Source organism: Panulirus ornatus, chromosome 10, assembly GCF_036320965.1.
Source record: "Panulirus ornatus isolate Po-2019 chromosome 10, ASM3632096v1, whole genome shotgun sequence".
NCBI lineage: Eukaryota > Metazoa > Arthropoda > Malacostraca > Decapoda > Palinuridae > Panulirus > Panulirus ornatus.
In genome coordinates this window covers 61,544,815-61,563,667 of record NC_092233.1, presented here as the reverse complement: position 1 = coordinate 61,563,667, position 18,853 = coordinate 61,544,815, and the positions used below count along the sequence as shown (strand labels likewise).

Below are 18,853 nucleotides of genomic sequence, written 5' to 3'. Positions count from 1 at the left end.
AACACGGGAAATGGCGAACAGTATGAAAGAGAATATATATATATATATATATATATATATATATATATATATATATATATATATATATATATATATATATATATATATATATATATATATATATATAATAGGCATTGGAAACGATCTCATTTGCTCTCATCTACTCTCTAATGATCATGTGAAATGCAATGAAATAAAGGTCCTGTCCACTAGCTAACTCCACGAGACCATTCCGTGGTTACCACTTGTGATACACCCTATATGCTCGGTGATACCAGGTCATCCCCCAGTGAACCACACCACTCTAGTTCGTTGTATCTCATGCATCCTTCACACTCTCAATGCTCAGATAACTCTAAGCCTCATTCACTTCGTCCATCCATTTTTTTTCGGTCTCGTCTCCCTCCCCCTCTTTTTTTTTTTATGAACACATATCCTCATATCCAAACCATTTCAGCACGCCGTGGCATGTTCCTTCATTCTTGTCTCCATTACACATCTTCTAATATGGTGCTGTACACGTATGTTCATTCGGACAAGACATGAGATTAGGAAACCCAGTGAACTAAAGTAACTTCATGGCCAACAAAGTTGACGTTCTTTCTTCAGATCTACTTGCTGTTACACCTTTGTTAAGGTCATGTTGTTGCTAGCAGATGCCTTCCAGGTTATTTGGTGTTAGTTGTCGGTTAAATCTCATGTGAATGCGACACTGCAAACATTGTCATGATGTATATGAGAGTGGCAGATTTTCGTGTTTGGTAACTTACAAGCATTCAAAGATACGTTGCTTGACTGCTGTGGCTCTGGGCCTATCAACTGCCAGGAACGTTGAGATCATGAGGGTCAAGTTGGTACCACCAACGGAAAAATTTGATTTTTAACAACCTTCTGGTGTACGTGAAATTTGTAAGACACTTAAGTACACCACAGTCAGCGTTGTGGAGTCTATATCAACACCAATAGCCACGCTTTCATCATTCAACTAAAATACCCATTCCATCTTTTTCTGTTTGTTCCACTTCATGCATCTCTGTTCACTGTCATTTTCATTTATTCTCTTGTTCTCCTCATGCTATCCCCTTTCCCCACTTTTTTTTTCGTTTTTTCCAAGTTTATTTATTCTCATTTGCCCTCTTTTTCTACTAAGTCTTTCCCTTAACCTGTTGCAGTTTTCTCGTGTGTTCCTTCCAATTACTCACTCTCCTTCCTTCATGTCTCAATGTCCTCATTCCTCAACCATCTATAAATTCTCATTTGTCCAATAGTCTGACACACATACACACACACACACACACACACAGCTCGCACACTTCATCACAACTATCCTAATTACCTTCCATACCTTTAGCTTCACTTCCTTTCAACCTAAACCATTCTTCACTTGAAACTCCCCGGGTAGCTCTACATATAATACCACATTTCCACGCTCACTCACTTTCACCATTTCTTTCCAACGTGTCCTTACATTCTCCATACCAAACCCTCTCTTCCCTGCACCCAATAAAGATCATCAGTGCTACATTACTCATGCGTGTGTGTATATATATATATATATATATATATATATATATATATATATATATATATATATTTATTTATTTATTTATTTATTTATATACTGACTCATATACACGCCTTCTTTTACTTAACTTTTTCCAGTCTCCAGATCTGTGAGCTGATTGGTTGGAACTGCAGATAACGTGATTCTGAGACCAGGAACCAAAACAAGATGAGTTTAAACTGAGGTTATTGTGTCATCGTCGAGTTAGTTATTGTGCCTCATACAAAATGGTAAGTGTTCATACATCGTAGTAAGTGGAATATGGACTATAATATGAATTATGGGCAGGGGTTGTTTATATCATGACAGCTGATCAGTTGTGTGTATCGTGACAGCTGATCAGTTGTGTCCTTTGGGCCAAGTGGATACTAATGAGTCACATCATTCCGTCACAAGATGTTTTGTTTGGTGAATGTGGTGTGTCTGGGAGCTCATGAGAGAGCCAATGGATAAGATGAATGGTAATTTAGAATAGCCTCGCATCAGCACTAGTAATGGATTTTGACATTGTAGTTTCCGCCCCACATAAATTTTTTTGAGAGCAATGGTAATCAAATCAATCAAAGCCAACCAAAGGGATGAGTGGTCCTAGCAGAAGAGGCTTCTGAAATCACACATATGGATTGCATTTAACGGAAATTTCAAAGATTCTTTGGAGTGTAAAATGTAGAAATACCATGTAGAGAATAGTGTAATAGGTGTAGTGTCTGATTTGGAACAAAAAAGTTGCCTGTAATCAGTTTAACTCTTCATTGGTATTATTAATGTTTGAAAAATAGTATAAAAGATACAGAGCAGAAATTATGATTTACCCATTGAGTTATGCATTGCTTGTAGGTTTGGGGAAATGGATACTTATGTATGAGATGTTTGTCTTTTTGATTACAGAAGTATTTTCAGATAATTCACCTTTTGTATAGAATGATGTCAGAAGAGGTGACAAACTGTTTCTCTCCAGAACCGAGTAACATCTTATTATGATAATTATAAAAAAGATCAAGAAACAGGTGATATAGTCCTCACCTTGCACAGGGATAGATGACTCTCTTGTGCTCTTGTGGTGGAGTATATTGTATAACTAATAGTGTTAAACAACCAGGTGTTGCATTGCCCACCAGGCAGTGTTGTCACCACATTTGAATAGTTTTCATTTTTTTAATACCGCAATCTCTACCTCATTCCACATGTCCCAATTGCTTTTGAAGATGCTTTGTCATTTAATTTTGACATCTCTTGGGAATTATTATATGTATATTGTAGTTTCTTAACCAATTCTGATCTCATCTTTTCCATATATATATATATATATATATATATATATATATATATATATATATATATATTGGAAAGGATCACAATTTTGCGCGTGATCAAGATATTCCTATGAGTCCACGGGGAAAATGAAACACGAAAAGTTCCCAAGTGCACTTTCGTGTAATAATCACATCATCAGGGGAGACACAAGAGAGAAATACAACAGTCTGTTGATATACATCGAAGAGACGAGGCTAGGACGCCATTTGGTAAACATGTGATTGTCCAAAACATATATATATATATCTATATATATATATATGTTATTTGCTTTGTCACTATCTCCCGCGTTTGCGAGGTAACGCAAGGAAACAGACGAAAGAAATGGCCCAACCCACCCCCATACACTTGTATATACATACACGTCCCCACACGCAAATATACATACCCATACATCTCAATGTACACATATATATACACACACAGACATATACACATATACACATGCACACAATTCACACTGTCTGCCTTTATTCATTCCCATCGCCACCTCGCCACACATGGAATAACATCCCCCTCCCCCCTCATGTGTGCGAGGTAGCGCTAGGAAAAGACAACAAAGGCCCCATTCGTTCACACTCAGTCTCTAGCTGTCGTGCAATAATGCCCGAAACCACAGCTCCCTTTCCACATCCAGGCCCCACAGAACTTTCCATGGTTTAACCCAGACACTTCACATGCCCTGATCCAATCCACTGACAGCACGTCGACCCCAGTATACCACATCGATCCAATTCACTCTATTCCTTGCCCGCCTTTCATCCTCCTGCATGTTCAGGCCCTGATCACTCAAAATCGTTTTCACTCCATCTTTCCACATCCAGTTTGGTCTCCCACTTCTCCTCGTTCCCTCCACCTCCGACACATGTATCCTCTTGGTCAATCTTTCCTCACTCATTCTTTCCATGTAACCAAACCATTTCAAAACACCCTCTTCTGCTCTCTCAACCACACTCTTTTTATTACCACACATCTCTCTTACCCCATTATTACTTACTCGATCAAACCACCTCACACCACATATTGTCCTCAAACATCTCATTTCCAGCACATCCACCCTCCTGCGCACAACTCTATCCATGGCCCACGCCTTGCAACCATACAACATTGTTGGAACCACTATTCCTTCAAACATACCCATTTTTGCTCTCCGAGATAACGTTCTCGACTTCCACACATTCTTCAAGGCTCCCAGAATTTTTGCCCCCTCCCCCACCCTGTGATTCACTTCCGCTTCCATGGTTCCATCCGCTACCAAATCCACTCCCAGATATCTAAAGCACTTCACTTCCTCCAGTTTTTCTCCATTCAAACTTACCTCCCAGTTGACTTGACCCTCAACCCTACTGTACCTAATAACCTTGCTCTTATTCACATTTACTCTCAACTTTCTTCTTTCACACACTTTACCAAACTCACTCACTAGCTTCTGCAGTTTCTCACATGAATCAGCCACCAGCGCTGTATCATCAGTGAACAACAACTGACTCACTTCCCAAGCTCTCTCATCCACAACAGACTGCATACTTGCCCCTCTTTCCAAAACTCTTGCATTCACCTCCCTAACAACCCCATATATATATATATATATATATATATATATATATATATATATATATATATATATATATATATATATAGTGCAAGGAAACAGATGAAAGAAATGGCACAACCCACCCCCATACACAGTGTACACACGCACACGCCCACACACACAAATATACATACCTATACATCTCAATGTACACATATATATATACACACACAGACACATACATATATACCCATGCGCACAATTCACACTGCCTGCCCCTATTCATTCCCATCGCCACCTCGCCACACATGGAATACCATCCCCCTCCCCCCTTCATGTGTGCGAGGTAGCACTAGGAAAAGACAACAAAGGCCCCATTCGTTCACACTCAGTCTCCAGCTGTCAAGCAATAATGCTCGAAACCACAGCTCCCTTTCCACATCCTGGCCCCACACAACTTTCCATGGTTTACCCCAGACGCTTCACATGCCCTGATTCAATCCACTGACAGCACATCAACCCCGGTATACCACATCGATCCAGTTCACTCTATTCCTTGCCCGCCTTTCACCCTCCTGCATGTTCAGGCCCCGATTACTCAAAATCTTTTTCACTCCATCTTTCCACCTCCAATTTGGTCTCCCACTTCTCCTCGTTCCCTCCACCTTCGACACATATATCCTCTTGGTCAATCTTTCCTCACTCATTCTCTCCATGTGCCCGAACCATTTCAAAACACCCTCTTCTGCTCTCTCAATATATATGTATATATATTGTCGGGAGACAGCGACAAAGCAAAATAAATGAAAAATGTGTGGAAGTCGAGAACATTATATCGGAAAGCAAAAATGGGCATGTTTGAAGGAATAGTGGTTCCAACAATGTTGTATGGTTGCGAGGCGTGGGCTATGGATAGAGATGTGCGCAGGAGGATGGATGTGCTGGAAATGAGATGTTTGAGGACAGTGTGTGGTGTGAGGTGGTTTGATCGAGTAAGTAATGTAAGGGTAAGAGAGATGTGTGGAAATAAAAAGAGCTTGGTTGAGAGAGCAGAAGAGGGTGTTTTGAAATGGTTTGGGCACATGGAGAGAATGAGTGAGGAAAGATTGACCAAGAGGATATATGTGTCGGAGGTGGAGGGAACGAGGAGAAGTGGGAGACCAAATTGGAGGTGGAAAGATGGAGTGAAAAAGATTTTGTGTGATCGGGGCCTGAACATGCAGGAGGGTGAAAGGAGGGCAAGGAATAGAGTGAATTGGAGCGATGTGGTATACCGGGGTTGACGTGCTGTCAGTGGATTGAATCAAGGCATGTGAAGCGTCTGGGGTAAACCATGGAAAGCTGTGTAGGTATGTATATTTGCGTGTGTGGATGTATGTATATACATGTGTATGGGGGTGGGTTGGGCCATTTCTTTCGTCTGTTTCCTTGCGCTACCTCGCAAACGCGGGAGACAGCGACAAAGCAAAAAAAAAAATATATTATATATATATATATATATATAATATATATATATATATATATATAGTGATAGGTGATTTGAATGCAAAGGTGAGTAATGTGGCAGTTGAGGGTATAATTGGTGTACATGTGGTGTTCAGTGTTGTAAATAGAAATGGTGAAGAGCTTGTGGATTTGTGTGCTGAAAAAGGACTGGTGATTGGGAGTACCTGGTTTAAAAAGAGAGAGGTACATATGTATATGTATGTGAGTAGGAGAGATGGCCAGAGGGTGTTATTGGATTATGTGTTAATTGATAGGTGTGTGAAAGAGAGACTTTTGGATGTTAATGTGCTGAGAGGGGCAGCCGGAGGGATGTCTGATCATTATCTTTTGGAGGCGAAGGTGAAGATCTGTAGAGGTTTTCAGGAAAAAAGAGAGAATACTTGGGAGAAGAGTGTGGTGAGAGTAAGTGAGCTTGGAAAGGAGACTTAGTGAGAATAAAAAGATAATTTGGAAGGAGGTAAATAAAGTGCTTAAGAGAAGAGAACAAATGGGAACATCAGTGAAGGAGGCAAATGGGGAGATAATAACAGGTTGTGATGAAGTGAGAAGGAGATGGAGTGAATATTTTGAAGGTTTGTTGAATGTGTTTGATGATAGAGTGGCAGATATAGGGTGTTTTGGTCGAGTTGGTGTGCGAAGTGAGAGGTTCAGGGAGAATGGTTTGGTAAACAGAGAAGAGGTAGTGAAAGCTTTGCAGAGGATGAGAGCCAGCAAGGTGGCGGATTAGGATGGTATTGCACCGAAGTTTGAACAAAAAGGAGGATGACTGTTTTGTTGATTAGTTGATAAGGATATTCATTGTATGTATGGTTCATGGTGAAGTGCCTGAGAATTGTCGGAATGCATGCATAGTGCCATTATACAAAGGCAAGTGTTCAAATTACAGAGGTCTAAGTTTGTTGAGTATTCCTGGGAAATTTTATGGGAGGGTATTGATTGAGAGGGTAAAGGCATGTACAGAGCATCAGATTGGGGAAGAGCAGCTTAGTTTCAGAAGTGGTAGAGGATGTATGGATCAGGTGTTTGCTTTGAAGAATGTATGTGAGAAATACTTAGTAAGACAAATGGATTTGTATGTGGCATTTATGGATCTGGAAAAGGCATATGCTAGGGTTGATATAGATGCTTTGTGGAGGATTTTATGAGTATATGGTGTGGGAGGTAAGTTGCTAGAAGCAGTGAATGCTTTGTGGAGGGTTTTATGAGTATATGGTGTGGGAGGTAAGTTGCTAGAAGCAGTGAATGCTTTGTAGAGGGTTTTATGAGTATATGGTGTGGGAGGTAAGTTGCTAGAAGCAGTGAAAAGTTTTTACTAAGGATGTAAGGCATGTGTACAAGTAGGAAGAGAGGAAAGTGATTGTCCCACAGTGAATGTCAGTCTGCGGCAGGGGTGTGTGATGTCCCCATGGTTGTTTTATTTGTTTATGAGTGGAGTGGGTAGGGAGGTAAATGCAAGAGTTTTGGAGAGAGGGACGAGTATGCAGTCTGTTGGGATGTGAGGGCCTGGAAAGTGAGTCAGTTGTTGTTCTCCGATGATACAGCTCTAGTGGCTGATTCGAGTGAGAATCTGCAGAAGTTGGTGACAGTTTGGTAAAGTGTGTGAAAAGAGAAAGTTGAGAGGAAATGTGAATAAGAGCAAGGTGATTAATTTCAGTAGGGTTGAGGGACAAGTTGATTGGGAAGTAAGTTTGAATGGAGAAAGATTGGAGGAAGTGAAGTGTTTTAGATATCTGGGAGTGGAATTAGCAGCAAATGGAGCCATGGAAGTGGGAGTGAGTCAGTGGTTGGGGGAGGGGTGCAAAGGCTATGGGAGTGATGAAGAATGTGTGGAAGGAGAGAACGTTATCTCGGAGAGCAAAAATGGGTATGTTTGAAGGAATAGTACTTCCAACAATATTATATGGTTGCAAAGTATGAGCAGTAGATAGGGTTGTATGCAGGAGGGTGGATGTGTTGGAAATGAAATATTTGAGGACAATATGTGGCGTGAGATGGTTTGATCGAGTAAGTAATGGAAGGGTAAGAGAGATGTGTGGTAATAAAAAGAGTGTGGTTGAGAGAGCAGAAGATGTATTGAAATGATTTGGTCACTTGGAAAGAATGAGTGAGGATAGATTGACAAAAAGGATATGTGTGTTAGAGGTGGAGGGAACATGGAGAAGTGGGAGACCAAATTGGAGGTGAAAGGATGGAGTGAAACATTTTGCGCAATCGGGGCCTGACCATACAGGAGGGTGAGAGGTGTGCAAGGAAAAGAGTGAATTGGAACAATGTGGTATACCAGGGTCAACTTGCTGTCAGTGAACTGAACCAAGACATGGAAAGGTCTGTTGGCCCTGGATGTGGAAAGGGAGCTGTGGTTTAGATGCCTCACACGTGACAGCTAGAGACTGAGTGTAAACAAATGTTGGCCTTTTTTGTCTGCTTTTCTGGTGCTACCTTGCTGAAGCAGGGGACAGCAATGCTGTTTTCCTGTGGGGCTGGGTAGCAACAGGTATGGATGAAGGCAAGCAAGTATGAATATGTATATGTATGTATATGTGGGCATTTATGTACATATATGTGTATATGAGTGGATGGGCCATTCTTTGTCTGTTTCCTGGAGCTTCATCATTGATGCGGGAAACAGCAATTATGGGGCCTGGAAAGGGAGCTGTGGTTTCGGTGCATTATTTATTTATTATATATTATTTATTTATTTATTTATTTATATATTATTTATTTATTATACTTTGTCGCTGTCTCCCGTGTTAGTGAGGTAGCGCAAGGAAACAGACGAAAGAATGGCCCAACCCGCCCACATACATGTATAAACATACACGTTCAGAGATGCACATATACATACCTATACATTTCAACGTATACATATATATACATTTTTTTTTTTTTTTTTTTTTTTTTTTTTTTTTTTTTTTGCCGCTGTCTCCCACATTTGCGAGGTAGTGCAAGGAAACAGACGAAAGAAATGGCCCAACCCACTCCATACACATGTATATACATACGTCCACACACACGCAAATATACATACCTACACAGCTTTCCATGGTTTACCCCAGACACTTCACATGCCTTGATTCAATCCACTGACAGCACGTCAACCCCGGTATACCACATCGCTCCAATTCACTCTATTCCTTGCCCTCCTTTCACCCTCCTGCATGTTCAGGCCCCGATCACACAAAATCTTTTTCACTCCATCTTTCCACCTCCAATTTGGTCTCCCTCTTCTCCTCGTTCCCTCCACCTCCGACACATATATCCTCTTGGTCAATCTTTCCTCACTCATTCTCTCCATGTGACCAAACCATTTCAAAACACCCTCTTCTGCTCTCTCAACCACGCTCTTTTTATTTCCACACATCTCTCTTACCCTTACGTTACTTACTCGATCAAACCACCTCACACCACACATTGACCTCAAACATCTCATTTCCAGCACATCCATCCTCCTGCGCACAACTCTATCCATAGTCCACGCCTCGCAACCATACAACATTGTTGGAACCACTATTCCTTCAAACATACCCATTTTTGCTTTCCGAGATAATGTTCTCGACTTCCACACATTCTTCAAGGCTCCCAGAATTTTCGCCCTCTCCCCCACCCTATGATCCACTTCCGCTTCCATGGTTCCATCCGCTGCCAGATCCACTCCCAGATATCTAAAACACTTCACTTCCTCCAGTTTTTCTCCATTCAAACTCACCTCCCAATTTTGACTTGACCCTCAACCCTACTGTACCTATACATACACAGACATATACATATATACACATACATATTTCATTCTGCATTTTTTCATCCACATATCCTCTACCACTTCTGAAACCACACTGGTCTTCCCCATTCTGATGCTCTGTACATGTCTTCACCCTCTCAATCAATATATATATGTACTTTCCATACTTGATCGTTATTTCCTGTTGGGTAACCCAGGAATGAGCCATAGGTCTATATCACCAAATATGAAATTGACTAGGGTTGAGAGACATTTGCGTCACCAGAAGTAGTGTTGAGAAGTTTTCGACCCCTAGAGATCTGGTCACATATCTCATGGCTTGTGGGACATCACCATAGAGAGAAAGTATTTCCTTCTTCAACATACAGATTCTCCTTGACTTAAGTTGAAAATGTCATGTCGAAAATACATTTAATACTTAACATCATAAAGTAGAAGAATTATAAGTTGGGTGTCATCTGTACTTCTTTTTATGGATTATGTTAAATGTCATAATCTGTAATTATTATCTGCAGTTTTAGGACATTTATATATGAATTTATATATGAAAATAAATGATGTATATTGTGAATATTATTGATTATAATAGGATGTGTACAGTTGGAAAAGAGGCAGAGGATCAGATGCAAGTTCCAGTGGTGTTGAAACCATGACAACCAGCTCAACTGAGAATTCTCCTGACATTATCCCAACTAGCCCAGGAACTTCCAATGATATCAGCAACACTCCCAAGATTTATAAAGGGCAGAACTTTCGACACCGACCACAGAAATATCATTATCATCCATTGCCAAGGCAGGTTGAATCTTATGTAGGATAATGTAAAGCATCAAGAAAAAAAAAGTTAGATTATTTTTTAATGACTTTTATGCTGTGTTAATGTACATCAGGCTATAATGTATTCTTATTTTGTCGGCTTGTTGGGTTGGGGGACCTTGGCTCTGCAAATTTAATTTTTGTCAAAGTTGCATGCCTATATAGACTTATTTCCCTGTAGGTAAAAGCTTAAAGTTATTAAACATATTTATGGGAAAACCTTATTATCCAACACCTACTAAGGCAGTGATGGATGTGAGACCGTGCCAGTTACAAGATTACATCACATTTTTCAGGAAAAATTGTCCACACTAATGTTCTAAAGTACTTCATTTTTTTCTATCTGTTTATGATGTTTTGTATAGTAAGTTTACAAAATTAGGGAAGTTGTAAGTAGAATATTCGTAATGAATGCTGTTTAATTTATTTATGGATAGGGTGGTGAAGGAGGTGAATGCCAGGTTTTGGAAAGAGGTGCAAATATGTAGTTCTGTAAGGGGTGAGGGGAGTGTGCTTGGGAAGTGAGTCAGTTATTGTTTGCTGATTACCCAGCACTATTGGCAGATTCAAATGAGAAGCTACAGAAGTTGGTGACTGAGTTTTGGAGAGTGTGTGAAAGGAGGAAGATGAAAGTAAATGTGAATTAAAGCAAGGTTATGAGATTTAGTAGGGAAAGGAACAGGTTTGTTGGGATGTGCGTTTGAATGGGGAAAATTTGGAAAAGTGAATTGTTTTAGGTACCTAGTGGACATAGCAGAGAATGGAACCTTGTAAAGAAATTATAGGATGATTAAGGTGTCGAAGGTTCTTGGGGCATTGAGGAATGTTTAGAAAGTGAGATTGTTGTTTGTGAGGGCAAAAATGGGGATGTTTATAGATATAGTAGTCCAATGATGTATAGATGTGAGTAATGGGCTACAGATAAGGATGTGTGGAGGTGGGTGGAGGCATTGGAAATGAAATGTTTAAGGACAGTCCGTGATGTGAGGTGGTTTGATTGAGTAATATAAGAGTAAGAGAAGTTGTGGTGATAAGAAGAGTGTTGTTGAAAGAGCTGGAAAGGATGTGCTGTAATGGTTTGGACAAATGGAGAGGTTGAGTGAGAGGTTGACAAAGAGGATATATGTGTTAAAAGTGGAGTGGGAAAGGATAAGATCAAACTGGAGAAGGAAAAATAGTGAAAAATGTTTTTAGTGGTCAGGGCCTGAACATGCAGGATGATGAAAGGTGTGCATGGGATCAAGTGAATTGGAACAATGTGGTATACAGGGGTTGACTTGCTATGAATAGAATGAACCAAGGAATGTGAAGTGGTCAGGGAAAACCATGAAACGTCTCTGGAGCCTGGTTTTGGATAGGAGGCTGTGGTTTTGGTGCATTGCTTTTATTCATGTTTACTCTCAACTTCCTCCTTTCTTACACTCTTCCATATTCAAGTCACCAGCTTCTGCATTTTCACACTTGAATCTGCCAACAATGCTATATCATCAGCAGGCAACAGCTGACTCACTTCCCAAGCCCTCTCATCCCCTACAGACTGCATAATTGCCACTCTTTCCAGGACTCTTGCATTTACCTCCCTCAGCACCCCAACCATAAACAAATGAAACAAATCATGGTGATATCACACACCCCTGCTGCAGACCAAACTTCACTTGGAATCATTCTTCCTCCTCTCTTTCAATTTGAACACATGCCTTACTCCCTTGATATAAAGTTCTCACAGTTTCTAGCAGCTTTCATCCTATACTGTATATTCTTAAGACCTTCAACGAGGCATCTCTATCAACCAGATCTATAAATACCACATACAAATCCATCCATTTCTCTTAAGTATTTCATATACAGTCTTCAAAGCAAACACCTGATCCACACATCCTCTGCCACTTCTGAAACCACACTGTTCCTCCATAATCTGATACTCTTTACATGTCTTCACTCTCTCAATCACTGCCTTCCCATACAACTTTCCAGGTACAATCAACAAACTTATATCTTTGTAATTTGAACACTCACCCTTGGCACTGTACATGCATTTCTCCAATACTCAGACACCTCACCATAATCCGTACATTCATTGAAAATCCTTACTAACCAGTCAACAACACAGGCAGCCCCTTTCTTAATATATCACCCGTACTACCATCCATTCCAGCCACCCTGCCACATTTCATCATATGGAAGTCTTTCATCTCCTCTTCTCTCTTCACCAAACCACTCTCCATGGTTCTCTTAGTCTGCATACCACCCTCACCCAAACACTCTACATCTTCTACCCTGTCATCAGATACACTCAACAGTCCTTCAAAATACTCACTCCATCTCACTTGATCGCTACCTGTTTCCACTTCTTTTGCCCCATTTGCCATTGTTCCTACTTGCTCTCGTGTTTTTTACTCAGTATGAACCTTCTTCCAAAATACCTTACTCTCCTTAAAGTTTACTGATGCTAGCTCACCGCAATTCTCATTTGCCCTCTTTTTCCACCCTGTGCACCTTCTTGACCTCCATCCACCATCATACATCCTAATTGCCTTCCTTTTCTCTTTAACAAGCAAGTTTACTTCTTAATCTCGCCACTCACTACCCTTTCTAATCTGCTCGTTCTCCACCTTTTGCATGCCATGTGCCTCTCATATATTCCAGCACTGCTTTGCAAAATACTTCCCATTGCTCACCCACTCCCCTTGCTTCATTTGCTCTCAATTTTTTTCTTATTCTATGCTGTCTCTCCTGGGATGTCTTCACACAAGTCTTTTTTTTCCTAGCATGCTCACTTTCACAGCTCTCCTTTTACCTATATTGTTTCCTCTTTTCCTAAAATCTCTACAAAACTTAACCTCTTGCTTCCACAAGATAGTGATCAGACATCCCACCAGCTGCCCCTCTCAGCACATTTACATCCAAAAATTCTCTCTTGTACACACTTATCAATTAATGTGTAATCCAGGTATACCTGCTGTGTGGAAAGAGAGAACGTTAATTTAGAGAACAAAAATGGGTGTGTTAGAAGGAATAGTAGTTCCAACAATGTTATATGGTTGCAAGACATTGGCTATGGATAGGGTTGTACGGAGGAGGGTGGATGTGTTGGAAATGAAATGTTTGAGGACAGTATGTGTTGTGAGATGGTTTGATCAAGTAATGAAAGGGTAAGAGAGATGTGTGGAAATAAAAAGTGTGGTTGAGAGAGCAGAAGAGAGGATGTTGAAATGGTTTGGACATATGGAGAGAATGAGTGAGGAAAGATTGACAAAGAGGATATATGTGTCATTGGTGGAGGTAACAAGGAGAAGCAGGAGATCAAATTGGAGGTGGAAGGATGGAGTGAAAAAGATTTTGAGCAATCGGGGCTTGACCATACAGGAGGGTGGGAGGCGTGCAAGGAATAGAGTGAATTGGAATGATGTGGTATACCAGTGTCGACATGCTGTCAGTGGACTGAACCAGGGCATATGAAACATCTGGGGTCAACCATGGAAAGGGTCTGTGGGGCCTGGATGTGGATAGACAGCTATGGTTTCAGTGCAATGCACATGACAGCTAGAGACTGAGTGTGAACGAATGTGGCATTTTTTGTCTGTTTTCCTGGTGCTACCTCGCTGAAGCAGGGGATAGCGATGCTGTTTTCTGTAGGGCGGTTTAGTGCCAGGAATGGATGAAGGCAAGCAAGTATGAATATGTACATGTGTATATATATATATATATATATATATATATATATATATATATATATATCCCTGGGGATAGGGGAGAAAGAATACTTCTCACGTATTCCCAAATTGGAGGTGGAAAGATGGAGTGAAAAAGATTTTGAGTGATTGGGGCCTGAACATGCAGGAGGGTGAAAGGCGTGCAAGGAATAGAGTGAATTGGAACGATGTGGTATACTGGGGTCGACGTGCTGTCAATGGATTGAACCAGGGCATGTGAAGCGTCTGGGGTAAACCATGGAAAGTTCTGTGGGGCCTGGATGTGGAAAGGGAGCTGTGGTTTCGGTGCATTATTACATGACAGCTAGAGACTGAGTGTGAACGAATGTGGCCTTTGTTGTCTTTTCCTAGCGCTACCTCGCACACATGAGGGGGGAGGGTGTTGTTATTCCATGTGTGGCGAGGTGGCGATGGGAATGAATAAAGGCAGACAGTATGAATTATGTACATGGGTATATATGTATATGTCTGTGTGTGTATATATATGCATACATTGAGATGTATAGGTATGTATATGTGCTGTGTGTGGACGTGTATGTATATACATGTGTATGTGGGTGGGTTGGGCCATTCTTTTGTCTGTTTCCTTGTGCTACCTCGCTAACGCGGGAGACAGCGACAAAGCAAAATAAATAAATGAAATAAGATAAATATTTAGGTATGGAGATGGTATGGATGGAGACATTGATTGCAGATGATGGATCAGCTTATTGTATAAGGTGAAGAAGTAAAAAGCACTTTTGTATGGGTAGAAGTTCATTTTTCACTTTAATACTTGACTTGGGTTAAGCATGCACGTGATGTGGTATTGAGAAGGCTGTATGCACCTGAGCCACCCCATGGAACTGGGAATAGGGTAATGATAATAAACACATATCAGTATAATTGATATTTGTGAAGTTTACTCTTTAGACATAGCCAGATAATTGAATCAACTGTGAAATTCATTGTCCAAACTTTATGTTTATAAGTATTCATCATTTATTACAGTAGTACTTATTTATATCCTCATTGCTAATTTTTCATCTTTGTTATTTTGCTTAATGTAATTTTTTCTTCATTTATTTTTAGCCACTTGATTTTTGCTTAATGCTTTGTAATGTATGACTTCTCAGATAGTCTTGCATTTTTCATATCTCTCCCCTAAAACACTTATTTCATTTTATGACTGTTACTACATTTCAGCCATGAATATAGAGCTCAAAGTGTACCAGAGACTGATGAAGAAGATAATTACCCTGAAGAAACTTTGAATGAAACCACTTTCATTGCTGAGTCAGACGGAGAGAACGATGAAAATCAATATTTCTCAGAAGACTCAGTCATTAGTGAATCAGATGAGGAGAAAATTACTCCATCCACAAATACTTCTGCAGAAACTTCTCAACATTCTCAGCAACTTCATGACGTTGGTGTGGAGTGTCAGAATTTAGCTAGTGCACCAACACACAATGCACAAACTTCTTCAAACACATGGCAAAAACATATGATTGTCATACAATCTCATGATGAAGAAAGCCCCATATCTGCACCACGACATAGAAAAAGCAGAAATATCATAGAGTCAGATTCAGATTCAGATGAGGGTGGTCAGTTTGGAAGCTGGGAACAACCTCAAAAGGAAAGAGTACCAAAGAATAAGAAAGAGTCATGGAAGGGGCAGACACAAATGATTTCAGCAAATGTAGATGGGGTGGTTAGGGATACTGAGAAACTCAAACCCAAATTTGTGAGGAGAAAGAAGGAACTTCCTATTATTAGTGATAGTGAAAGTGAGGATAATTCTCATACCAGAACAAAAAGTTTACAGCATTCGCTTCAGCAGAACATTTGTAACGATGATGATGATGATGATCTTTTGTCAGATTTGAACATTTCCAGCCTTCAGATAACACCTGAAAAATCAATTAAGAAGACAAATATTAATGAGGATTCAATACATGCTTCATGTCTTGGGGAAATAAAGTCATTAGCACCTGAAGGAAAGGTTGAACATAGGTACAAGATAAAGAACGAAACTTCAGCAGCAGCACCATTATCAAAATATACTTTTGTATCTCCCGACCTGAGTCTTAAAGAATCCACGTCTGCAGTGAATAATTCCTCTGGTACCCTTGAGGATAAAAGAATGATGAGTAAACATAAGTCTTGGAGAGGTTGTACAGAGAGGTCTCCTCCAGGTGTGGTCAACATATCTGGGTGTAAGGAGAGTCCAATGCCCAAGTTTATAAGGAGAAAGGAGGCATCTGTTATAGAGAGTGATGGTGAGGATGAAAGTGTGAATTCCACTTCCTGGACAAAGAAGTTATCTGTTACAGAGAGTGATAGTGAGGAGGAAAATGTCTTAATTTCCACTTGCTGGTCAAATAAGACACCTGTTGTACGGAATGACAGTAAGGATGAAACTGTTCTGACTTCCACCTACAGGACAGAGAGTATACATCATTCACCGATTCCTGGTTTCTCTAATGATGAAGACATTACTCACTTCTCCGAAGCTAACAGTACTGGTCCTCACATATCAACTCCAAGGGCACCAGAAACAAAGGCAGATGTAGGTGAAAATTCAATAGTTGTTCCTTCATTCCCAGAGAATGAGAAATCATTAACACCTCAAGAGAAATATGGGCACAAATACAAGATAAAGAAAAAGACTCAACAAGGAACACAGTCATTAAGAAGTACTAATGACTTAATTGACCTGACTCCTAATGACTCGTCTTCTTCAGTAAACCAATCCATCAGCATTCTAGAAGTGTCTGCAGTTTCCCCAGGCAATAGTAGTGTGCGGAGTTTGTCATCCTCAGCATCAGTGTCTGATATGACTGCTGATGAAATTAAGCAGAAGCTGAAACAAACAAAAGTAAGTTAATTTTCATTTGGAACATGTCTTAACCTTCAGATCATAGGACTGTCTGTAGTAGAGAGTTTTTTTTTTTTGTATCTTTCTAAACCTGTATTTCTTGTAAGCTTTTCATAAAAATACATAATGGAAAGTTAACAACATTTGGCCAGGGTACTATCAGCTACCATTGTTTTATGTGTTTTTTTTTTTTTTTCAATACGAAACGAGGAATTGTAATTTATTGATAGATAAATTTTAGGTGAGTTGAAAAGACTATAGGTGTTTTGATGGTGGGTATATGAGAGCACAATAACACAGTGATTTAAAAGATACCAATATTTCACTTAGGGTCGTATATTTCAGGCAGGGGACCCTGGTTTGTGATGGCAGCTCTTGTAGCATACTATATGGTATGCTATTTACACTGTTAGATGTGGGTAGTCTCAGTTGTTATTCTCTCATGCATAAAGGAGCAGCTAAGGGCTTTAGCCCACAGTCCAAGCATTTCAGATATCTTCATATACTGGTCACACAAAATTCTTGACATCTGTAAGCTGGCTAACATAATACCAGTCATGAAACTCTCCAAATCGCTCAACTTTTCCTCCTACTATCTCTTCTGTCTTCACTATCCAAATTCTTTGAAAAATTGATCCACTACAGAAGCAAAAAGATATCCCACCCACAAACACATCATAGCCCTAAACTGAATCATTCCACTGCCACATTCCACACAGACATCACACAAAATATCATAGATGGCTTCATCCAACCCCAACCCTCTGCTGCACAAAGTATTGATAGTAAAAGATCCTCCAAATACAATCCCACCTCAGTATGCTTAACACACGGTTCTTCCCATCGAAACCACTTCATAACTAACCACCAATCCCCAAGTAAAGATAAAAAGCTTAACCCTCTTTCACACTCCTTATCCTTTACTTGCATATTCCCCACCCCCCAGTACACACTGACAAAATACACACATACCTAAATGATACCCATTACCATAGCAGAACATCACCACCATACATAATCTTCCACAAACTACATATACAGATAGGTCCCTCCAACAAACCACTGGTGTGGCTGGTAGTGGTAATGTACCAAGTGCTCACAGTTTTTATGATTACCTGGGACTTGGGGCCATTTCACTTTAAATAGAACTATTTGCTATGCTCATGGCCTTTGAATTTGTTGGGAAATCAAAGTTTGAAAGTCTGATTTAAGTGATTCTTTTCCTCATTAACTGTTAAACTTGTTGTTTCAGTAGACCGGTAGCTCCCACAGCTTCATCCTGACTCACAGAGCCAGGGTGCAGGACCAGCTTGTAGATGCAGATCACCCCCTTAGTGATATTGAAGTTGATTCATTGGCCCATTATATCAAACAAGTCCCATGTCCTGACCAAGTACAGCACTGTGATGCTACTGAGGGATATGGGCCATCCTAGGGGCTTTTATGAATAGGTATTCCTTTGCAAGACCCAAGTTTTCTTAAAATGGGAGTTTACCCAGAAAAGCTTTTTCCGAGCTCCTTTGTTGTAGATTCTGTTTTATGGTGTTTCTCAGTTCACAAATGAAGATCATTTCTTTTCTTTTAGGTAGTTGGGAACATGAGACAGAAACTGAAGTGAAGAGTAGTATAGGCCCTCCTAGTGCTGTTGAACTACTTTTCTTTTCTATCTTAGTTCAGCCATAGGAGTTAGTCTATCCCTTCTGTTTTATTATAGCTCATGTCTCAAGTTGCTTCCTTGTGAGGCTGCCTCTGATATGTACACTTTGCTCTTAGTGTGCTGTGAGGAACTTGACTGTGCTAGATT

At 40.2% G+C, this 18,853-nt stretch overlaps 1 protein-coding gene across 2 annotated transcripts in view; it reads left to right on the top strand.

Moving 5' to 3' along the window:
- Positions 1-1,662: 1,662 nt before the first annotated feature.
- Positions 1,663-18,853, top strand: part of LOC139751021 (uncharacterized) — a 66,351-nt gene continuing 49,160 nt past the window's right edge. The window contains exons 1-3 of one of the 2 annotated variants that reach the window (XM_071666102.1): positions 1,663-1,794; positions 10,247-10,452; positions 15,372-17,049. In XM_071666102.1, coding sequence (XP_071522203.1) covers positions 1,792-1,794; positions 10,247-10,452; positions 15,372-17,049 — 1,887 coding nt within the window. In that variant the 5' untranslated portion in view covers positions 1,663-1,791. Of the gene's footprint in view, positions 1,795-1,893; positions 2,026-10,246; positions 10,453-15,371; positions 17,050-18,853 lie in introns of those variants that run through there. The other variant, XM_071666103.1, reaches the window with a different exon arrangement.